Here is a 25,148-nt window from a genome sequence, read left to right on the forward strand (position 1 = left end):
CCCAGCAATGCTGATAGCAATGCTTCTAAAGTGTTGTCCTATTCTGCACATGATGGTGTCCTACCAGAAGCAGAAGAGTTCTCATGTCTCCAATACGTCTTCCCTAAGGACCGAGAATACTGGGGGAGATTGAATTCCCCCGGGACTGTGACTTGGGAAGGGGAAGAGTAGGAGTTGGCGTTGGCTAGAATCTGTTGTTTTAAAAAGGGAGTTACAGAAATGTAATGTAAATAGTTGAAGACATAATTTCATGTTGTTGTTAAAAAGTAGGATACTTGGGGGAGGTGTAATATAAAGGGTTAGCAGATGGCATACACTAAATTATGACCTAGATGATGTACTGAAATCAGGCAGTCACGTGTTAGCCAAAAGAGAGAGGCTGGAACCATGCCCAGGAGCATCATGCTTACTGTGTAGCCTGTTTAGATGTAGTGCTAATAAGCAAGTGCTAAGCAGATACCAGTGTATGTTTATGGGTTGACTAAGAGCCAAGTCATACACCTTGAGTCCAAGGTAGAAGGACCAATTACAGAACAGTAATAACAATCACAGAATTATGATTGCATAGCCTTTTGAATTCCTTGTAGTAATCTGATACAACTGTGTGGCTTAGGTCACGTCCGGGGATAATTGTTGCAAAATTGATGTTCCATTTTGGTCAAAACAGGTAAACATGGCAGGCAGGTTTCCTTTCATAAGCACATCAGTGAACCAGTTGAGTTTTGAGGACAATACAAGAACTTCATGGCCATATTACCATTTTTTTCTTTGCCAGATTTATAACGCAAGATCAAATTCTCAAAGTGCCACAGTAGGATTTGAACTGATGTGCTGTAGATTATGAGTGTGGATCTCTGGATTACTTGCCGAGTAATATTATCATTACATTACTTTACACATTTGTAGTTATGGATGAAGCGTCTGACATAAAGTGATTGTGGTGTTAAAGATTATATTGGCCAGCTGTGGAGAGATCCTCGAGTTTTTGCAGGGCAACAAGTAACAAAGAGAGCCTATAAATGAATGTTGGGGGTACTATAATGCAAGAGTTGCAGTGTAGGGGCAACATGAGAAGAACATGTAGGATTTCGTTTTCTATTGGTACCAAGTGAGAATATTCCGTTGGAATGTTTTGCAGAGGAGAGGGGGTTGAATACGCTTGTGTAGTTTTTTTCCCTTTAAAGTGTAATTGAAAGAAAAATGCAATGGTTTACATATGCAAGTAATGCTAATTTAAAACCAAAATCTAATATAAACAGTGACTGTAACCTGTGGAGTATTTCAGGTGGATCCTGTCATATTTTGACTTCAACGGTCGCGGTCCAGAAGTTTGATCTCGTCTCTCTCTGTACGGATTTGGCGTTTGCGCAGATGAGCGCGTAGACGGTGTTGGGGGGGCCCTGTGCTGTAACGGGTGGTGAAGATGAAGTCGCGTTTCAACACCATCGACATCCGAGCGATCGTATCAGAGCTGCAGAGGTACTTGAGGCTGATCCTTACCCCGCGTGGGCCTGGCTATGTGCCCGCGGCTGGGGCTGATTATCTGAAAACCACGCCACGGGTTTTGGGAACATGTCCGAACTCCAGGGCCCGCACACCAAACTGTCAACAACGTCTTTGCAATGATGTAGCGCCTTCAACGTCCCACGTCGTCAGGAGAGCGAGAGACTAAACACCCCGCCACCAACGTTAAGCCGGGTCCCTCCACGGGGAGCTTCAAAACATCTTTTGAATGACTTATTGTTTATTTTTAATTTCCCATTGGGATGTGAACCTTGCTGACAATTAAGCCAGCGTTGATCTCCCATTCCTCAACCCCCTTGTACAGGGATGCAGTTCCATGTGGTGTAGATACACATACAGTAGTGTTAGGGAGGGCAATTCAGTTTTTTTTGGCCAAGCAACAGTAAAGGAATGACAATACAGGTGTCGTTCTAAGTTCAAATGGTATGTGACTTGGAAGGGAACTTGCAGGTGTTGCAATATTCTTGTGCTGTTGCAGAATATTTACAGAGTAATGAAAACACGAACTATATGAAGAAACAAATCACTTCGGCCTCATCTTGTCATGCGGGGAACAAAAGAGAGTTGAGATTTTGCATTGCAACCTGTGATGATGTTTACTGTGTATTATTAACTTAACATATAGTTAGAATTAATGCTGTTACTACAGTGTCGTGCCCCTGTGTCTGCTGCCCATGTTCTGGGTAGTAGAGGTTGTGAATGAAAGATATTCTCGAAGAAGGCTTGGTGAGTTGCTGCAGTGTATCTTGGGACGATCCACACCGCTGCCACTGTGTGCTGGTGATGGAGGAAGTGAATATTGAAGATGGTAGATGGGGTGCCAGTCAAGCTGGGTGCTTTGTGTTGGATGGGATTAAACTTCTTGAGCATTGTTGCAGTTGTACACCTTCAAGCAAGCGGAGAGTATTCCATTCCACTTCCGATTTCTGCTTTTTGGACAGGCTCAGGGAGGTGGTACTTGCTGCAGAAATCTTAGATTCTGATTTGCCCTTGCCACACTATATATTTGGCTGGTCTAATTAAGTTTCTGGTCAATTGTAACCCCCAGGATGTTGATGGTGAGGATTCACCAATGGTAATAGCATTGAATGTCAAGAGGAGGTGGTTAGATTTATTCTTGTTAGATATGATCATTGCATTGCACTTGTGTGGCATGCAAGTTAGAATTGACAGCATGCAAGTTAGAATTGACAGTGCAGAAGGAGGCCATTTGGCCCATCGAGTCTGCACCAGCCCTTAGAAAGTGCACCCTACCTAAGTCCACCCTGTCCCAGTAACCCCACCCAACCTTTTTTGCGTACTAAGGGCAATTTAGCATAGTCAATCCACCTAACATGCACATCTTTGGATGTGGGAGGAAACCGGAACACCCGGAGGAAACCCATGCAGACACGGGGAGAAAGTGCAAACTCCGCACAGATAGTGACCCAAGCTGAGAATCGAACATGGGAGCCTGGAGCTGTAGCAACTGTGCTAACGACTGTGCTAGCGTGCCCTCCACTTGCCACTTATCAATCCAAGGTAAAATATTGTCCATGTAAAGCTATATGCAGCCGTGGGCTGCTTCAGCATTTAAGGTGTTTTGCAAATGTCTGTATATTGTGCAATCGTCGGCAAACATCTCTACTTATGGTTGAGGAAAAGTCATTGATGGAGTAACTGAAGAAGGCTGGGCCTAAGACATTACCATGATGGGCTCCTGCAGTAATGTCCAGGGCAGAAATGATTGGCCTCCAATACCAGAACCATTTTCTTTTGTGCTAAGTATAACTCCAATCAGTGGAGAGTTTACCATTTGAATCCCATTTGTTTCAATTTTGCTGGAGTCTCTTGATCCCAAGGAAGTTATTCTCACCTCGCCTCTGGAATTTGGCTCTTTTATTCATGTTTAGATCAAGGATGTACAGTGATGAGGCCCAGAACTGAGTAATCATGGTGAAACCTACATTGAACATTAGTGAGTAGGTTATTGTTGAGTAAGTCCTGTTTAATAATGTTGTTGGTTGCACATTCCATCACTTTGCTCATGATTGAGAATCGATTGATGGGCTGGTGATTTGATTTGTCCTGCTTTTGTGGACAGGACATATCTCAGCAGTTTTCTATGTTATTGGATGAATGCCAGTGCTGCAGCTGTACTGGAATAGGTTGGGTAAGGGTGTGGCTAGTGTGGCGCACAAGTATTTAGGATTATATCTGGGATGTTGTAAAGGCCCTGAGCCTTTGCTGTAACCACTGTTTATCAATATTCGTTGAACTGGATCAAGTTGGATACAACTGGCAGCTGTGATGCGGGGTCAGGAAGTGCTGAGATTGATCATTCACTTGGCACTTCTGGCTGAAGATGATTGAAAATGGGCGCAACTTTGTCTTTTGCACTGATGTGCTTGTCTCTCCCATTATCGACGATGTGAATGTTTGTGAAGCCTGCTTCTCTGATTTAATTGTTTAATCACCTGCCATCATTCACCACTGCATGTGGGCAGGACTACAGAACTTGGATCTGACCTGTTAGTTGTGGGATTGTTCTTTCTATAACATGCTGCTTCCGCTGTTTAGCATGCATCTGATCCTGTGTTGTAATTTCACCAAATTTGCACATAACTTTTGGATATGCCTCCTGGTATGCTCTTCAGGGGTTGCCTCCTGTTTGATAATGGTAGGAGGTGAAATGTGCTGGGCCATGAGGTTAAAAATTGTGGCTGAATATAATTCTGCTGGTGATGGCCTACAACACCTCGTGGATGCCCAGTTTTTAGCTGCCAGATCTGTTTTGAATCAGTCCCATTTTACACGGTGTTAGCTCTGCACAACATGATGGAGGATGTCCTCAAGCTGAATATGGGACTCTGTCTCCACAAGAACTGTGGAATGGTCACTCCTCTCAGTACTGTCATGGGCGAATGCATCTGCAACAGATTGGTGAGGATGAAATCAAGTAAATTTTTCCCTCGTGTAGGTTCTCTCAACACCTGCCATTGGTCAAGTTTGACTAATGTGCCCTTCAGGATTCGCCCAACTATTGAGCTGCTCTTGGTGATGGAGATTGAAGGCCCCACCCAGAGTCCATTCTGTGCTCTTGCTATCCTTGGTGCTTCTTCCAAACGTTCTTCTAAATAGAGAAGTATTGGTTTGTCAGCTGAAGGAGATTGGTAGGTGGTGATCTGCATGAGGTTTCTTTGCCTGCGTTTAATTTGATGCCAGGAGTTGAGGTGTGCCATTCCCTCCTAACTCTATACCACCATCTCTGGTGGCTCTGCCCATCTGGTTGGGATAGGCTGTAGCCAGAGTCTGGGACATTGGCTGTAAGTTAGGATTTGTTAAAAATGAATGTTAGGCTGTTGTTTAACTATCTCTGGGAGAGCCATCTGAATCTATAGGGAAGAAGTTCTAGGATTTTGACCCAATAACCGGGAAGGAATGTTAGGATGCTGTGAAACTGGGAGGGGAATTTGCTGGCAGTGGTGTTTCCATGCATCTGCTGCCCTGGCCCTTCTCGCTGATTGAAGTTGTGGATATAGTGGCAAGCTTGACGAGTTGCTGCAGTGCATCTTGCAGGTGAGACACACTGCTGTCTCTATGCACCAGTGATGGAGGAAGTGAATGCTTAAGGTGGGGGATGAGTTAAGGAGATTACAGAGATAGGAAGGGTGAGGCCTTGGATAGATTTGAAAGTAAAATTATGATTTCAATATTCAGGCGTTGCTTAGCTGGTAGCCAGTGTAGATCAGTGAACACAGGAGTGATGGGTGCACAGGACGGCATGAGAATTAGGACACAGATGACAGGATTTTGGATTACCTCCAGCAAGCCCAACCAAGAGCACATTGGAGTAGTCATCAAGTGGTAACAAAGGCATGGTTGTGGGCTTCAGCAGCTGATGAGCTGAGGCAGGGGCAGAGATGGGCAATCCTATAGAGGTGGAAATAGGTGGTCTTGGTGATGGCGCAAAATTTTGTGCAAACGGAGGTTGTTTGCCTAAATAACAACAATAATTGCACTTCAAAAATAATTAATTTGTTGTAAAGTACTTTGGATTGTCTTGAGGATGTGAAGGACTCTATTTAAATGCAAATATATTCTGAGATAGAGACATTAAGATTTTTGAATTATTTTTTATCAATGAAGATTATAGAACTCGAGTTATGATCGCTTCAATTCCAGTCCTACCATATTTAGCTTTCCAAATTTCGTCAATCCAATGTTCAAAAACAATAGCTATCCTCACTTGGTAAGATCTAGACTCTTTTATAATCACAGTTTCTTCTGCAGTTTGAGGCACCATTGCTTTCTGAAACTTAACAGCTTTCTGAAAATTTAAACAGTAAGACAGAACTTTCCATTGTTGACTCAATCGTGATGATGAGCAGAACTGCTACCTGCTAGTTAACTTTGCCTACACCATGCATTGAAGTCCATATATTGTTGATCCAAATGGTTATTACCTCACGATAAGGGGTATTTATGCACTGACTACATGGACACCTCCTGCTGCTTTTAAAAAAAATCTGAATATTCGTTTGTTTTTCATCTTTGTTGGTGTATACATAGTCCTGTAATAACCCAAAAGTTGCTGTTTGCATTGCTATTACATAAGCATTTAACATGAGTGATGGCATTAAAGTAGTGGATAAAAGCAATATGTGATGTGTGCCTAAGTACACAAGTGCCTATAGTCTGATATCTGAAACAATAACTTGTTATCTTGTTTTTGAGTAAGTTAAAAATTTTAAAAATAGGCTAATTTTTGTTTTGACTAATCTTTTATGTAGTGCACACGATAACGTTTTGTAAGTGTGCATGTAAATATTACTGAGAATTTATATTTAAACATATATTTTCTTGATCTATATCAGCGACCTAGACATCTGTGTGCAGGGTACAATTTCATAATTTGCAGATGACTCATAATTTGGAAGTATTGTGAACTATGAGGAGGATTGTGATAGACTTCAGGAACACAGGCAGGCTGGTGGAATGTGGGAGATTAAATTTAATGTGGAGAAATGTGAAGTGATACATTTTGATAGGAAGGATGAGGAGGCAACTTCAAAACAAGGACACCATTCTAAAGGGGTGCTGGGACAAAGGGACCTGGGAGTATATGTGTATGAATCATTGAAGTTAGCAGAATAGATTCAGAAAGGGGTTAATAAGGCATAAGGGATTCTGCAAAAGCAAAGAAGTTCTGGTGAACCTTTATAAATACTGGTTTGGCCTCCAGTAGAGTTTTGCTTTCAATTCTGGAAGGACGTCAAGGCTTTGGAGAAGGTGGAGAAAGGATTTATGGAAATGGTTCTGGGGATGGGAGTTATGAGGGTAGATTGGCAAAGCTGTGATTGTTTCTTTTAGAGAAGGTTGTAAAGATTTAACAGAAGTGTTTGAAATCATAAGGGGCCTTGATAGAATTGATAGGGTGAAAATGTTCCCACTGGAAGAAGAGATGAGAGCCAGATTAATCACCAATTTAAGGTGATTGGCAAAGGAACCAGAGGCAACATGAGGAAAAACCTTTTTTTAAATGCAATGAATGGTTAGGATCTGGAATGCAGTGCCTGAGAGTGTCGTAAAGCCTGATTCAATTATGGCTTTCAAAAGAAAATTGGATAAGAAGAGGAAACATTTGCAGGGCTACAAGGGAATGGGATAGCTGAGTAGCTCTTGGAGAGCTGGGACAGCTAGGACGAGCTGAATGTTTTCCTATGCTGCAACCATTCAATGATAAACTGTTTGATTTTTATGGTGGTTCTGTAAACTTTTTTTTCCATCATTTGTGTTTATTTAACATAATTTCTGTTTCATTTAGCTTACTAGGGATGAGGGTAAACAATGTGTACGACGTGGACAACAAAACATACCTCATTCGACTTCAGAAGTAAGTTTGGCTGTGTAACCTGTGTTTGTTGCACCTGTCAAAGTACTGTTTACCATCAACAGAATTATGTACGTTTAATAGAGATGAGTGTTTGCATCATTTTTTATTGCCAGAACGATTATTTTCTATACACCTTTCTTATTTTGTAAAATGAGTAGGCGGTGAGTCCATCTGGATCCAATTAAGTTTATTAATTTTGGATTGGCTAATTTGTTCAGTGCAGAAATAATCTTTCAGAAACAATGAGCACAGGATCAAGCTTATTGCCAAACAAATGCCATCCCACCTAAACTAGCATGCATATTTCAACATCCCCTGAATCTGTACCGTCTTGCATTTAAATACATGCGCGCACACATCAGGTGAATGTCAGCAGCCTTAATACTGTCATGAAGAACCTTCTTGTGTCATAGACAGGTACTTGGCAATTTGAGTGACATACTGACATACTGATGCTGGCGGTGAAACTTGTTTCAATTCTGTTGCTTTTGTCTTGATTTTAAACAATTCCAAATACAAACATATTTAACTCTGCTTCACTTTGAAACAGTGGAGTTATTTTGCTACTTTAGATGTCCTATTCATCCAGATAGGAAGCAATGTAATTTTAAATTCAACTATTGCATAAATTTAGTGTTTAATGTCTAATTTAAAGCTCATATGTTGGCAGTACAATTTTGAAATAATTAAGTATTTCGATTTTTAAAAAAAAATTCAAATTACATATCCCACCAACTATTATAATATGATTAGAAGGATGCAAATTTACTGTGAACCTAATGCCACATGCGCACATTGTTTTTAACTGGTTTGGTTTATTTCCATTCTACCTGTCCTTTCCAATTCTTCACAGGCCGGAATCAAAAGCAGTGCTTTTGGTTGAATCTGGCATCCGGATCCACACAACAGAGTATGAATGGCCAAAGAATATGATGCCCTCAGGCTTCGCAATGAAGGTACAAACTGATCCTCACCCAATAGTATCCATGATGATATTCCTCTAGTAGTTTCATAGTTTTAAAACATTTGCAGTGGCCTTTGTGAAATGAACAGTGCGTGGATACCGATATCCTTAAATATGTAATTGACTCACGCAGGATGGAACATTAAGTAGAATCTACCAGTGCAGATACTGACTAAGTAACCTTTTGAGCTGAGTTTTATTTTTCAATACCAAGATGTATTTCTGTTTCCATTAACTTTGTGGACATGAGATTTAAATTATAAAATCTATGGAAGTGGAAAAGTATAGTATTAGAACCAATTGCAAAATTTAATTTTGCTGCTGTTAAAGGATAGAGAATGATTTCAGGGGAGACTTAGAAACTGTGCTTTGAGTGTCAGAATGGTTTGTTCTTCACAATTTTGATTGTTCCCATTGGCAAAAAAACCTGAAAACCAGAGGACACCAATTTAAGGTGAATGACAAAAGAACCAATGGTGACATGAGCATATGCAGCAAGTGGTTAGCATCTGGCAGTGTGGTGGAAGCAGGTTCAATTGTAGTTTTCAGAGGGAAATTGGATAAACAGCTGAAGGGTGAAAACCTGCAGGATGACAGGGAAAGGACAGGGGAGTGGGACAAGCTGAGTTGCTCTTGCAGAGAACTGGCACAGACATGATGGGCTGAATGGCCTCCTCTGCTGTAACTATTGTATGTTTTATAATATAATTTTGTAAATTACGCACTTAAAATAAGTTCTACATCAGTTATTATGTGTTTATTTTGAAGTTATGTTAAGTTCCTGCATGGTGGCACAGTGGTTAGCATTGCTGCCTCATAGCGCCAGGGACCCAGCAGGTTCGGATCTGGCCATGGGTGACTGTGTGGTGTTTGTAAGTTCTCCCCGTGTCTAAGTGTGCGTGTGTTTCCTCAGGTGCTGCAGTTTCCTTCCACAGTCCAAAGATGTGCAGGTTAAGTGGATTGACCCTAATCAATGCACAGGGTTACAGGCATAGGGTGGGGAAGTGGGCTTAGATAGAGTGCTCTTTCAGAGGGTTGGTGCAGACTCAATGGGCCAAATGGCCTCCTGCATTGTAGAGATTCTATGGATTCTTTGAGTCCTAATTAATTCACAAAGTAGAACTCTTCCCCTTCCATCAATCTTACTTGGTCACTAGGGTTATTGATTACAGCAAATTTCAACTAACACTGATTTTTTTTGTTTGTTGTTGCAGTGTCGTAAACACCTAAAGTCACGAAGAATGATCCACATAAAGCAACTTGGGGTTGATAGGATAGTAGATTTTCAGTTTGGCTCTGATCAAGCAGCCTACCACTTGATTGTTGAACTGTATGACCGAGTAAGTCGCAATAAAGAGAATCACTTTTCTTTGAAAAACAATATAGTCATATATTTTTGATAGATGCATTGTACAAAATGGCAACATGAAAGTTATTTTCTATATGGAAGCAGAAACTAATCTTGGGCATTTTCCTCATTCTTTACCACCTCTAACATTAGCACAATTGCCATTGGTTGCCCAGTTGGATAAATTTACAATTTATTGTGCACCAGATTCAACAATGTGGAATATTTGACATGGTTCTTATTTTAGTTTCTGAGTCTTTTTTGTTGTTTTGCATTGCATCCTCACCAGAATGTTTTATTGTATAAACCTGTAGTTCTTCCAAACGTGCATTCTCCAGCTTTAAGTTTTTAAGAACTTATATTGAGATCTTTTGCATCAATCCTGTGGAACTATGCAGGGATTCACTATCACTCTATACTGTCTTTGCTGTTTAGTTGGTAAGAAATCCATAATCAGTCAGAGAAGTAACTGATGCAATGGTTAACATGCTGTATCTACCAAATTGGTTTAATTTAAATCCAGATTAGCAGGTTGAATGTTTCCTCCACCCAGGTGACTGTGGTCATGGACAGGAAGGTGTGAGTATAAGTGAGGTAGGTAGAGGGATCCAAGAGGTAGGGTTGCAGGAGTCTCAGCCATTATCCTTGTCTAACAGGTTAAAGATTCTTGCTCTCTGTGTGGACGAGAGCAGGGGCTGTGGGGAGGATGATCAAACTGACCACAGCACCGTGGTACAGGGAGCCATTCAACTTGAGGGAGGGAAGAGAAATGTAGTCCTAATCGGGAATAGTATAGTTAGGGGTGTAGACTGTTTTCTGTGACCAAGATTGAGAGTCCTGAAGGTTGTGTTGCCTACCTGGTGCTTGGGTTTGAGATATCTCAACTGGGCTGCAGAAGAACTTGGAGTGGTAGAGGAAAGATCCAGTTGCCGTGGTCCACGTAGCTATCAACTACATTGTCAGAGCCCGATAACGCAGGGGCAGCCGGGGCTATAACCAGCTGCCCCTCAGTCCTGAGGTGAACTCCGAGGCCCTATGGGCATCGATCGGAAGGAGGGGAGCTGTGTGTCAACTCTGACCAGTCCCAAGGAGTGGGTATGGTGGCCACCAGCTCCCCTAAGTTCCAGCCCTCTGACGATGCCACGTCTCGCAGTCAGCCCCTGGGACAGGTGCCGCTGCCAAGTGCGCGGGCGTGCCCTCCAGTCCAAGATGCCCCCAGAGGATGCCCGCCAAGGGTATCGAAGGCCACTGGATGTGGTAAGCAGCTGGCTGCCTTCACTTCTGATGTGCATCTTAGGGATGCACCTTGACACAGTGGTAGAGCAAGGAAGGCTAAGTCCCACTAGGAAAAGAGTATAGGCCTAAACTGCTCAATCTCTCTTCATAATACAAACCCCATAACTCTGAAATCAATCAAAGAAGTATTGCTGCAAATGTCCAAGGTATTGGTGAAACCTCACCTGGAGTGCTGTGTACAGTATTGGTTCCCTTTATTTGAGGAGTGATGTAGTTGCACTGTAGCATAGTGATTAGCACTGTTGCTTCACAGAGGCAGGGTCCCAGGTTCAATTCCCGGCTTGTGTCCCTATGGAGTCTGCATGTTCTCCCTGTGTCTGCGTGGGTTTCCTCCAGGTGCTCCGGTTTCCTCCCACAAGTCCCGAAAGACGTGCTGTTAGGTGAATTGGACATTCTGAAATCTCCCTCTGTGTACCCAAACAGGTGGCGACGAGGGAGTTTTCACAGTCGCTTCATTGCAGTGTTAATGTAAGCCTATTTGTGACAATACAGATTATTATTATTGTTAGGTGCATTAGAGGCAATTCAGAGGAGGTTCACTAGATTGATTCCAGAATTATGGAGTTTGTATTATTAAGAGAGATTGAGCAGTTTAGGCCTATACTCTCTCAAGTTTAGAAGAATGAGAGGAGATCTAGTTGAGGTAGGGGAAATCTGGAACAAGAGGTCATAGTTTTAGGATAGCAGATTTAAAACAGTAAGGAGAAATTACTTCTCAAAGGGCTGTGAATCTGTAGAATTCACTACACGAGAGTGTGGTGGATACTAGGACATTAAGTACATTTAAGGAGGAGATGGACAGATTTTTAAGTAGTAATGGGTTGAAGGGTTATGGAGAACGGGCAGGGAGGTGAAGTTGAAGCCGAGAAAGGATCGGCCATCATCGTATTGAGCGGGCTCGAGGGGCTGAATGGCCTTCTCCTGCTCCCTGTAATGTTTTTAAGTTCATGTGAAATTATTTGGGAAGCCTTAACTCGTCTTCTGGGAGACCCACTCACAGTTTGGTGAGAGTTGACATTAGAGCAGTTAATCCGGTTCTGATCCAGCATGTGGGGAAAAAACATACATTAATGTAGATTAGAGGGATGTCTTCTGAACTTGGAGTTGTGACCCCATTGTTGGGAAAGAATGTGGATAGAATCCTAGAATTAAGCTATATTTAGGGTAAAAGATAATTTTCTTTGCAGTCAAGATCATGAGTCCAGTAGATGAATTGCCTACTCAAAGCCATGATAACTATATTTTTTTAAATAGTACCCAGTTGTTTTTTTCCCAAGTAATGGGCAATTTAGCGAGGCCAATCACCTATCCTGCACATCTCTTGGGTTGTGGGGGTAAAATCCACGCATTACTAGTCCAGCAACAATGCCACTATGCCACTGTAGATAACAGAGAATTCATCACCCCATTGGGATATACTATAGGTCACTAAATAGTGGGAGGGAGTTGGAGGAAGAGACGTGTCAGCAAATCTACAAGCTGAATAGCCGGCATAGAATAATAACCATAAGAAATTCCAATCCCCAAATTAACTAGCAGGAAGAAGTATCAGAAGAAAAAAAGTTTTTATGGTGCACAAGAACTCCTTTTGCATTACATACTGAACTGGACTAGCCATATAAATACTGTGGCTACAAGAACAAGTCAGAGGCTAGAAATCAGTCTAACCTTGGTGGTGCACTTTTATAGACATGGATTGATCAGTGATAGTCAGCATAGATTTGTTGTAGGAAGGTTGTGTTTGACAAATCTAATCAAATATTTTGAGGAGGTAACCAGGAACGTTGATGAGGGTAATGCATTTGTTGTGGTCTATATGGACTTTAGCAAGGCTTTTGATAAGGCCCTTCATGGCAAACTGGTCAAGAAAGTAAGGACCCATGGCAAAATTGCGTAATTGATCCAAAATTGGCTGAGAGACGGGCAGCAGAGGGTGATCGTAGAAGGATGTTTCTGTGACTGGAAGTCTGATACCGGTGGGGTTCTGCAGGGTTCAGTGCCGGGGCTCCTTGTTATTCGTGGTGTACGATAATGGTTCAGACTTAAATGCAGTGGCTATGATTTAGATTTATTGTCACGTGTACCGAGGTACAGTGAAAAGTATTGTTCTGTGTGCAGTTCAGGCAGATCATTCTGTACATGAAAAGCATAGGACATATAAACACGCAATGTAAATACAGAGACATCGAGTGAAGCATACGGAATGTAGTGCTACTCAGTAGAGAAGATGCGTGGAGAGATCAGTTCAGCCCATAAGAGGGTCATTCAGGAATCTGGAAACAGCAGGGAAGAAGCTGATTTTGAATCTGTTAGTGTGTTCACAGACTTTTATATCTACTGTCCGATGGAAGAGGTTGGAAGAGAGAATAACTCGGGTGGGAGGGGTTTTTGATTATGCTGCCCGCTTTCCCAAGGTTACGGGAGGTATAGACCGAGGAGTCAATGGATGGGAGGCAGGTTCGCGTAATGTAGTGGATTATGTTCACGACTCCCTGTAGTTTCTTACGATCTTGGGCTGAGCAGTTGCCATATCAAGCTGTGATGCAGCCAGATAGGATGCTTTCTATGGTGCATCTATAAAAATTAGTCATGCCAAATTTCCTTAGTTTCCTGAAGAAGTATAGGCGCTGTTGTGTTTTGTTGTGTTTTCCTGGTTGTAACATAGCGTGGGTGGGTCAGGACAGATTGTCGGTGAAGTGCACACCCAGGAATTTGAAGCTGTCAACCATCTCCACCTCAGCACCATTTATGCAGACAGGAGTGTGTACGATACTTCGCTTCCTGAAATCAATGACCAGCTCCTTAGTTTTACTGACATTGAGTGAGAGTTTGTTGTCGCTACACAATGCCACTAGGTTCTCTATCTCCCTCCTGTACTCTGACTCATCTTTGTTTGCGATCTGATCCACTACGTTTGTGTCATCAGCAAACTTGTAGATGGAATTGGAGTATTGGTGAGTTGGAGTATCGGTATAAGAAGTTTGTGGGTGACACGAAAATTGATAGGGTGGTAAATAGTGAGGAGGATAGTCATAGACTGCAGGGGGATATCAATGATCTGGTCAAGTGGGCTGGGGAGTTGCAAGTGCAATTCAACTTGGAAAAATGTGAGGTAATGCAATTGGGGAGGGCTAACAAGACAGAAAGGACCCTGGAAAGTACTGAAGACCAGAAGGACCTTGGAGTGCATATCCATAGATCCCAGAATGTGGCAGGGCAAGTAGATAAGGTGGTTAAGAAGGTAAATGGGATACTTGCCTTTATTAGCCCAGGCATATAATACAAGAGCAGGGAGATCATGCTGAAACTATATAAAACACTGGTTAGGCCACAACTGGAGTACTCCATGCCGTTCTGGTCACCACATGATAGGAAGGATATGATTGCATTGCTGGAGAGGATGCAGAGACATTTCCCAAGACGTTGCCTGGGCTTGAGGGTCGGGGCTATGAGGAAAATTGGATAGGCTGGGGCTGTTTTCCTTGGAGCAGTGAAGGTTGAGCTGGGACCTGATTGAGAAAGATTGAGGGGCATAGAGAGGGTGAATTCGTAAAGGGAGCAATAACCAGGGGGCATTTAAGGTAAAAGGCTGTGAGGGGAATTGAGAAACTTTTTCGCCTAGCGGATGATGGGAGTCATAGGATCGTAGGAGAAACTTTTTCATCTAGAGGGTTGTGGGAGTCTGGAACTCACTGCCAGAAAGGGTGGGTGAATCAGAAACTCTCATAACACTTTTTAAAAAGTAGAAGGAAACCATCGGGTCTGCCCTGACCCTCTGAAGGAACACCCTACCTAAGCCCACTCCCCCGCCCTAACCCCCATAACCCCACCTAACCCACACATCCCTGGACACTTAAGTGGCAACATAGCATGACCAATCCACCTAACCTGCACATCTTTGGGCTCTGGAAGGAAACCAAAGCATCCAGAGGAAATCCATGCAGACATGGGGAGAAAGTGCAAACTCCACACAGTCACCCAAGGCTGGAATTGAACCCGGATCCCTGACGTGTGGCAGCCATGCTAACCACTGTGCCACTGTACCAAAGTTATGATAAACTTTTTACAGGACTTTGTCAGACAGCATTTGGATGAAAGTGCACAGTTCTGGTCTGCATTCTATAAAACGGAGAGAGAGAAGTGCTGGAGAAAGTGGAACAAAATTAGAAGGACGGGCTCAGAACAGAGATGATAGCTATAAGGAATGATTGATGAGGTTGGAGTTCTTTTTCTTTTGAAGATCGACTCAGAGAAGACCTAGTAGAGTTATTTAGAATACTTGAGAGAAAGAGAATAAAATGATGTGGGAAAGGCTGTAATGAGGTAGCTAGAGACTTAAGTGGCCTATAAAACCAGCACAGACAGTTGGTCTGAATGGCCTGTTTTTGTGTTATTTTATGTTCTTCGTTTCCGATGATTAAAGCTGAGCTGACATTCAAATATTGTAGCTTATTATTTTCAAGGTATTCGTTTCTACCAATATTTTATCTTGATATTTCCTACCCATGTATTTGTAGGGTAACATAATTCTCACTGACTACGAATACATAATTCTAAATCTCCTGCGTTTCCGCACTGATGAGGTAGAAGATGTGAAATTTGCTGTTCGTGAGCGATATCCAATTGATAATGCCAAAGGTCCAGAGCCTCCACTGTCTTTAGAGAGGTAAGGTCAACGTGTGCATGAAATCTAAAAAATATTTCTGATATTGCCTTGAACTTTGTCGTATATTTCTGGTGGATGAAGTGTTACACTTTACCTCATGAACAAAACTTCTAGACTAACTTGATTTTGTTGTATGAATAGATTGTAAACTATGATATCATCTGTACTAAATTGGGCGATGTCATGAAGGTGGGAAGTAGGCAGTCTTCGTGATGGAGTGCATATTGTGATGAATGTAGGAAATTATTATATATTGTATTTTGTTGTAGTAATTATTAAAAACCCTGGGTTCAAATACATACAAGCAGTATGTATACTAAAGCTGTGACTAAGCGGTCATAAATATGAAGTAATCATTGATTTTAACAATGTACTTGTTTACATATAGATGGCTAATGGAATATTGTCGATGTTTAGGATAATCCCTGGGGTGTAGTTAATTTATGAGGGATTGTGTTTAGTCCTAGCTAAGCAGGTCATGGGACATCTTAGTGGGAGCAGACTGGTGAATGTCTTAGTCTTGGGATGCAGATGATGTAATTAATGGGAGGATCCAGGTCTGTTTGTAGTTTTACAGTTTGCCATAGGATTTGAGTCTGACAAGAAGGATTTTCAGGTTGTTCCTGAAAAGGTTTCTCACTAAAGGTCTGCAGAAAGAAGCAAATAACCCTGATTGTTAACTTTATTTGTAAATGCCATTTGAACTATATTGGGCTGCTTAATTGGAATATATAGTGGCATGTGTAGATAGGAAGTTAAAGTTTTTTCCTTTTGTTTAGGAGCTGTTTAATTGTTAATTGTAAAGCTATTACTTTGTTGTGAATACAGTTTAAAATACTCTGTTTAAATTAAAGTTTGCTTTACCATATAAGATATCTATTGGTCAGTGTTATCACTCTTTTGAGCTTCTCGGTCTTTTGGCTAAGATGAGCGTGAGGTCAGGTGTAATGCCTGGATCTGGTATGTCTCTCTTGTGAGGACCATGAATTGGATTCAATTTGAATTCGTTTTTGGAGCAGGCAAGGAGCTGGAATAGGGGTTCGCCCCTGTCCACACTGAGCTCTGGCTTTGTAACTCTGATAAAGTAATTTAAAAAAATTTTTTTTAAATCACTCTTTTGATTTAGTAGTTCTCTTCTCTCTCTCTCTCTCTCTCTCTTCTCCCCCCCCCCCCCCCCCCAAAGTCTTTAAAAAAAAGAAAGAAATTGTTGGGATTCTTGCATGATTCTTGCAGTCCTAACAATGTGTTTGAAAGCTCATCTCCAGGGTCGATGAGAACACCAAGGACTGGGAACAGGCAAGTTTGAATGAATGCATTAAAAGGAGGAGAGGGTAGAGAGGAGTAAATTAGTGTCTCTAAATTTTAAAATATCCAAAGTTTAGGAGATTAGTCTCCAACATCGAAGCATTTTTTTCTCTCCCATTCATGTGCTCGATATGAAGTTGGAATTACATGGGTTTGTCCAGATAGATTATCATTTGGGAAATAAGTCACTATTTGTCCCTTAATAAAAGCAAATTACTGAGGATGCTGGAATCTGAAACGAAAGAGAAAATGCTGGAAAATCTCAACAGGTCTGACAGCATCTGTAGGGAGAGAAAAGAGCTAACGTTTCGAGTCCAATGACTCTTTGTCAAATTACAGAGGAAGGGATTATTTGACCCCTCCTCTGTAATCTTCTCTATCCCTAGAAACCGTTAAGCTCTCTGTTGCTCTAATTCTGGCTTCTTGCACATCTCTGATTTTTCTTTGTGCTTTCAACTGCCTGGGTCCTAAACTCTGAAATTTCTTTCATAAACCTCAACTCCTCTTTACCCCCTCCTGCTTTTATGCCATTCCTTAAAGCCTGCCTGTTCCCTATCCTTGGTGTTCTGATTGACCTTTGAGACGAGATTCCAAACATTTTGTGCTCCATCATTCAGACTTCCTACTTTGCACCTTCATAACATCGCCAAACTTTTACCTTGCCATGATCACCTACTGTTGAAATCCTTATCCATGCCCCTGCTACCTCCAGACTTACTATTCCAGTGCTCCCCTGACCAATCTTCCAACCCCCATAAACCTCTGCTCATCCAAAACTCTGCTATCCGTGTTGTAGGAATCACCAAGGCCTGTTCACCCATCAGCCCTGTACTTGACCTACAATGATTCCTGTTCTAGGAACACCTCAGTTTTAAGATTCTTTTTCAAATCCTTGCAGGGACTCGCCCCTCCTTTCCTCTATAACCTTTTCCAAGCCTACCAGCATTTGAGATCACTGCCCCTCCAATTCTGATATCTTGCCCATCCCTGATTTTAATTGATCCACAATTGACAGCTGTGCTTTTAGTTGCCTTGTCCTTAAGTTCTGGAATTCTAAGACTCTAAGCCCCTGTACAGCCCTCTCTCCATTGACGGTCCTATTATGTCCTTGACAAAACCGGTAATGAAGGGCAATATATATATATATTATATATATATTTTAAAAAATTTTTATTTTTTATTCTCCTCCATTTTCACATTTTCTCCCACATTTACATCCATCAACAATAAACAATAATCAGCAAGATATGTCAGTCCCCATAATAACAACAACGATCTCATCTACCCACCAACCCCCAAGCCTCAACCCGCATGTTTACATAAACAAATGACAAAAATAAATCCGGGATTACCCGTAGTCACCCTTAATCTTACACAGCTCCCACCCCCCCCACCCCAGGCCTCCAGCTCCTCCCGTCCACTGCCTCTTGTAAAACTCCTTCCCCCTACCCTCGGTTCCTTCCCCCCCCAACTTTCCACCCCGGCTAGACCACTCGGACCCTGTTCTGCCAGGCTCCGATGGCCGCAGCCCCTCCCCCCACCTCACTCCCGTTCACTGACACCGGCCAGCGTGGAGGCCCCCGCCCGGGTCCCTTTCCCACTTGCCCGGCCCCAGGAAAGCCCAAAGATCCCCTTTTAGCACACAAACCCCGCCTATCCACCTACACCCCAAAGAACTCTCATTTCGAGTGACAGTCCCGTCCCTTCCCTTGTCCAAATATATACCACATTGGCTCCTTTAATCTCTACACCCGCGCGCAGTGATACAAAAAAGAAGAAAATACAGTCATGAGGTTACATCAGCACATGGCCATTCCTCAGTTTGTCAGTTCTGCCACAGTCCTTCTGCTTTCGCAAACTCCTCCGCTGCTTCCGCCGTTCCAAAATAAAAGTCCCTGAGCTTGTAAGTCACCCTCAGCTTCGCTGGATATACAATGCCGCACCGCACCTTGCTAATGTACAGTGCCCTCTTCACCCGGTTGACGGTAGCCCGCCTCCTTGCCAGCTCCACCGTAAAGTCCTGGTATACACGTATACCAGCTCCAGCCCACTGCACCACCCGCTTCTGCTTGGCCCAGATCAGGACCTTCTCCTTCACCCTGTACTTACGGAAGCACAGAGTCACTGCCCTTGGCGGCTCACTCGCCTTTGGTACAGGCCTCCACGACCGATGAGCCCGATCCGGTTCATATCGGGAGGGGTCCTCCCCCAGTAGTTTTGCCAGCATCGCGGCAAAATACTCAGTCGGCTTCGGTCCTTCAACTCCTTCGGGCTGCCCCACAATCCTCAAGTTCTGTCGCCTGGATCTATTTTCCATGTCTTCCATTTTTCCTCGCAGATCCTTGTTAGTATCCATCACCTTCCGCATCTATTTCCCCATCGAGGCAAGTTGATCACCGTGCTGCAATAACGTCTCCTTCACTTCCTTCAGCGCCTCCCCTTGCTCTCGCACCTCCGCCACTGCGCTCGCCACCTCCGTCCTCACCGGGGAAACCACCACCTCCTCCACCAGCACACTCAAAGCCTCCCTCATCTCCTTCCTCACCGTCTCCATGCATTTCGCAATCTGCGCCAACTGCTTTTCAAATTCCGCAGCCATCACCTTGGTTATTTCTTCAGCCGTAAGCAGTGCGGCCTTCCCTGGTGCTCCAGCCTCCATTTTTCCTGGTGACCCCGTGGTGACCTTTCCACTCCCTGATGGACCTCCAGCTGGTTTTTTTTCGGCCGTTTTTTTGCTCACCCTCGACATTTTACTTTGGGTTTTTTTTCCCTCCTGTGTCTTCTCAGTGCCTCCTCCGTGCCTTCCCCCTTCTTCTGCCGCCTCCACGGACCCTGGGACCGGGCTTAAAGCCCCAAAATTGCCATTCCCGAGTGGGGGCTCTCCATTGTGCGGCCGCCTCCCGCACGCCGTCACCGGAAGTCGAAGGGAAATATATTAATGCATCACTGGTTCTGTGTTTGTACCGGGTAATTTCTAAAATCTGATCTATTGACTTCTGGCCAATCAATATTAGAAAGAATGAAGCAAATTATAGAAGGAGATTTTCAAGCTCGGCCCAGAACAGGCATGACATTGATGGTGCACCTGCAGCATCTGATCTAGCCCACAGTTGGAAGGCCGGAACTATTTCAAGTTTGAGGCCCATTTTTAAATAATCCTGTGGTTTTCACCATGCTAGATTACCACCCAGGTGTGGAAAGCAGGGAATCTACCTCATATATTTATGCAAAGTGTGATGTACTGTTTGTACTGATTTTAAACTTCAGCCACTTGTATTGAGAATTACTGGTTTTCAGTAGCATCTTTTCAAGCCATTCTTAATATTTGTTTCAATAGTTTGAAATTGTTACAGATTTCATGGTAGATGCAGGAGTCGGTATTTTTAGGGTTCAATTAAAATATTGAGGGGTGACGCATTCACTGCGGACTTGTCCAGGTGCATTTCAGTTTGTCATTTGCTGAAAGGCACTGGATTGATTTTCCTTCCCTCATCCTCCGACTAAATCAAATTAGATGAATCACACCTTGAATACATCTTGATTTACAATGTTCATAACCAAAGCCCATGTTCTGCTGGCAAAGGTATGCTCTTTCGAATAGGAATCCACCAGAATTGGACCGTAAACCTGTAGGGGTAGTGATGGCCAGCAGCCTTGTACCCTTTTGGTAGCTATCGAAAAGTAGCCAAAGAGTTTCTAGCACCAGAAATCCTATTGTTTAGTCCTCCATAAGGGAGTATGTCTGGAAGTATGAAAACGTTGTTGGCAGCTGCTACCTCCTGATTCTTCAGTCGAAGAGGGCTTGGGGCAACCTCCAAATGTACTTCTTTTGGGGGGGGGGGGGGGGGGGGGGGGTGCCCTCAAAATAAATTACCTGAGGCTTTCTACAGTCCATTTGTATTTTATTTCAATAAGACCATTTTGAGACACTACCACTCTGCCCATGCTATTCGCATACTCCAGAAATGTGCACACATTGTAAAGAGATGACTGGGTGGCTTTGATCCCAGGAAATAAGTTAACTGGATTCAGTGCAGTAGAAAATCACCCAACAACTCTGATTGATGCATCTGTATGCTGAAGTAATTAATTGAAAGTTATACTGTTACCATTCTTGGGAATGACTGAAATTTCTAATTGTTCTGTAGGTTGACAGAAGTCTTGGCTAAAACACCACCAGGGGAACAAATAAAGAAAATGCTCAACCCCCATCTTTGTGAGTAATATTTTTGTTGTAAGTACAGTCGATAAATGATCAGATAATCAGGAAATCTCTTTGAGGTATCAATATTATCAGTATTACAATATGCTTAACGGTGGTAATTTAGTGAAACCACTGGAATAAAATCAAGAACAGTAAGTACTCAGTAAGCATTATTAATGCAAAAGCAAAATGCTGCAGGTATTGGAAATCTGAAATAAAAACAGAAAATGTTGGAAGTGTTAATAGGTCAGGCAGCATTTGTGGAGAGAGAAATAGAGTTAATAATTTAGGTCGATGACTTCTCACAACTGGATAAAGTTCTATTTGTAATAAGTTTTAAGTAAGTCAAAAGTTAGGGAAAGAGGAATGGGGATAACAGAATAAAAGGAAGAATGTAAAAAGAGACTAATGGAAATTTTGTCTGAAGAGCAGAACTTCTTTTACGTGAGCATTACTGGAAGAGAAGTGGCAGTGAATTAAACATTAACTCAAAAGCCTCTGTACTTTCTTAAAAGAAATGATAGTAGATGAGCAACGGCAAATATTCTGTGTCTGCCTTCACAGTAGCAGACTCTATAAACATTCAGAAATAGTCGGAAACCTAGGGTCTAATGAGACCATGGAACTTAAAGGGGGGAGGGAAGAGGGATTTTGTGCTGTTTCTGTGGGGTGGTGAGATCAGCAGTAGGAGTGTGAAATCACACAAGAGTTTATGCCAGCGGGATTTCCCACTGGGTCACTGTCTGTGCGGCACGGTAGCACAAGGGCAGCACGGTAGCACAAGTGGCTTCACAGCGCCAGGGTCCCAGGTTCGATTCCCCGCTGGGTCACTGTCTGTGTGGAGTCTGCACGTTCTCCCCGTGTCTGCGTGGGTTTCCTCCGGGTGCTCCGGTTTCCTCCCACAGTCCAAAGACGTGCAGGTTAGGTGGATTGGCCATGATAAATTGCCCTTAGCGACCAAAAGTTAGGAAGCATTATTGGCTATTTGAGTTAATGGGATAGGGTGGAAGTGAGGGCTTAAGTGGGTCGGTGCAGACTCGATGGCCTGAATGGCCTCCTTCTGCACTGTATGTTCTATGAATCTATGGATCTATTCCCGCTCTGATTGTCCCCACCTCCTGCCAATGGTGTAATGGGAATCCTGAGGTTGAACGTAGGGATCTCCATTTGAATACATTTAAATATAATTATCAGGCCTTTACGCCTTGGATCTTTCTCCCCCAACCCCCCGGCCATTCACATCAGCTTGATGACAATCTCCTTGTACTGCTTTCAATTCTTTGTGGGGTCCTGTACATTAGGTAGACCAAATGCAGATCCTTATTTACACATCTTCCAGACTCAACTTTTATTTCCTTGTCCCATTATCATCTCCTTTTGCACTGCATGTCACCTTTTGTCACTTAATCTCCAGCCTTCCACCATATCACAGACCTTCCATTTTTTTTCCTCCCCTCCCCTTTTCCTGGCCTCTGTACGTGCTTAAAACTTGTTGTATCTGTACTTTCTTCCAGTTCTGCCAAAAGCTCATGACCCAAATTATTAACTCTGTTTCTGTCTCCACAGATGGTTTCCGACCTGAGTTTTTCCAGCATTTTCTCTTTTTATTTCTGAATTTCCCGTGCAATTTTTTGCATATTTAAAGCAAGATGGGTCTTTTTGATTACATAATAAGTCGTAAATTACAGGGCAGCATGTGGCGCAGTGGGTTATCCCTGCTGTCTCACGACGCCGAGGTCCCAGGTTCGATCCCGGCTCTGGGTCACTGTCCGTGTGGAGTTTGCACATTCTCCCCGTGTTTGCGTGGGTTTCGCCCCCACAACCCAAAGATGTGCAGGGTAGGTGGATTGGAAACGCTAAATTGCCCTTTAATTGGAAAAAATGAATTGGGTACTCTAAATTTAAAAAAAAAAAGTAGTAAACTACAAAATTGTAGACCTAATGGTGAACAACAGAGTGGTGGAGCAGGGTTAATGACGAATAATGGCAATGAGAAGCTGGGCAAATGGTGAACACTGGTGATGAGGGACGGGATTAATGGTGAATACTGGTGATGAGGGACAGGGTTAATGGTGAATAATTGGGATGAGGGACAGGGTTAATGATGAATAATTGGGATGAGGGGCTGGGTTAATGGTGAATATTGGGGAGGTATTGTCACTGGACTAGTAATCCAGAGACCCAGGGTAATGCTCTGGGGTCCTGGGTTTGAATCCCACCATGGCAGATGGTGAAATTTGAATTCAATAAAAATCTGGAATTAAAAGTCTAATGATGACCATGAAATCATTGCTGATTGTCGTAAAAAACAATCTGGTTCACTAATGTCCTTTAGGAAAGTAAATCTGCCGTCCTTACCCGGATTAATGGTGAATAATTGAGAAGAGAAACAGTGTTCCTGGTCAATAATGATAAGAGAATAATGGAGAAGAGGACCTGAGCCCACAGTAAATAATGGCGATGGGAAGTGCAGTTAATGGTGAACAATGGCAATGTGGACCGGGTTCATCGTGAATAATGGAGCAGGGTTATCACAAGAAAAGCACAATAAACAAATTAGTTTTGAAAGATTTAGCTATTTTAGGCGCTCCATTGTTATTTTCTCTGACACAGTTGGTATGTCTGATTAAAGGACGATAATCTGTAAGTAGAAATACAAATAATGAGCAGTGCAGAAACCAGCTATTCAGTCCAACTTGTCTCTGCTTGTGTTTATATGTCACACAAGTCTCTTTCCGTTTCATCCACCTCATCATAGAATTTACAGAAGGAGGCCATTTGGCCCATCCAGTCTACACCGGCTCTTGGAAAGAGCACCCTACCCAAGGTCAACACCTCCACCCTATCCCCATAACCCAGTAACCCCACCCAACACTAAGGGCAATTTTGGACACTAAGGGCAATTTATCATGGCCAATCCACCTAACCTGCACATCTTTGGACTGTGGGAGGAAACCGGAGCACCCGGAGGAAACCCACACACACACGGGGAGGATGTGCAGACTCCACATAGACAGTGACCCAAGCCGGAATCGAACCTGGGACCCTGGAGCTGTGAAGCAATTGCGCTATCCACAATGCTACCGTTCTGCTCATCTAAGTACATATCCATCAGTTCAATTCTACCATCAGAAAAGGTAGCTTCCATGTTCTGAGAAGGTTTTTTTTTCTTGACACAGAAGTTCAAGAAGTTCCTTGTGTTATTTTATAGTAGCATTGCTCAAATGATCATGTTGGTTACATGTTTTCGCTTCACAGTTTAATCTGACGTTAAGGTCATACCTAGGTATTTCTCTCATGTTAGGTATCAAGGACCACTCCTGTATTCAAGCCCTTGTTCCTGGGGTGTGATTTTTATCTACACAATATCTGATTAGGTAGTATTGTGTAAGGGTCAAACGGAAACTGTTTCTACTGTATTTAACTTGCTCAATATAACATGAACCTTGAGTTCTTATAGACTAGGAAAGTGGAAGAGTACTCCCTGTCAGATCAGGATGTAGGTTATAAACAAGAAGTAGGTTTATTAGAAGTAACTGATGAGTAGGAATGGAGATAGATAGGTCTTGATGAACAAGGGGATCAAGGGTTACGGGGAGAAGCCATGACTAAATGGTGGAGTGAACTCGATGGGCTGAATGGCCTAATTCTGCTCCTATGTCTTATGGACAATCCAGTAACTGATAACTTTTAACTCAAATTTCCTTCTGTGATAGAATAGCATTTGCAACACTTCACTAGTTCAAATAACACTGAACATATATTATCATTTGTAACTCTTGTAATAGCCTGCGGAGCTTAAGAGTACCTCCAAGAGTGAAGCTACAATACCCTGATACAAAATAAAACTGGCAAACTTGACAAAAAAAATGGCATCACATATATTTCTGCTTGGCTATCATACCCCACCTGCCTTGGAGATCCCCTGTAAGACCTTCCCACACTAAATCAGAATTGTTTAATTCC

The 25,148-nt window shown here is 42.8% G+C and overlaps 1 protein-coding gene across 2 annotated transcripts in view; it reads left to right on the top strand.

Moving 5' to 3' along the window:
• The first annotated feature begins 1,343 nt into the window (after positions 1-1,343).
• Positions 1,344-25,148, top strand: part of LOC140403153 (ribosome quality control complex subunit NEMF) — a 112,916-nt gene continuing 89,111 nt past the window's right edge. The window contains exons 1-6 of one of the 2 annotated variants that reach the window (XM_072490849.1): positions 1,344-1,479; positions 7,331-7,399; positions 8,253-8,355; positions 9,578-9,703; positions 15,525-15,673; positions 21,127-21,194. In XM_072490849.1, coding sequence (XP_072346950.1) covers positions 1,424-1,479; positions 7,331-7,399; positions 8,253-8,355; positions 9,578-9,703; positions 15,525-15,673; positions 21,127-21,194 — 571 coding nt within the window. In that variant the 5' untranslated portion in view covers positions 1,344-1,423. Of the gene's footprint in view, positions 1,480-2,691; positions 3,046-7,330; positions 7,400-8,252; positions 8,356-9,577; positions 9,704-15,524; positions 15,674-21,126; positions 21,195-25,148 lie in introns of those variants that run through there. The other variant, XM_072490858.1, reaches the window with a different exon arrangement.

The sequence above is a fragment of the Scyliorhinus torazame genome, chromosome 2 (assembly GCF_047496885.1).
Source record: "Scyliorhinus torazame isolate Kashiwa2021f chromosome 2, sScyTor2.1, whole genome shotgun sequence".
Taxonomy (NCBI): domain Eukaryota; kingdom Metazoa; phylum Chordata; class Chondrichthyes; order Carcharhiniformes; family Scyliorhinidae; genus Scyliorhinus; species Scyliorhinus torazame.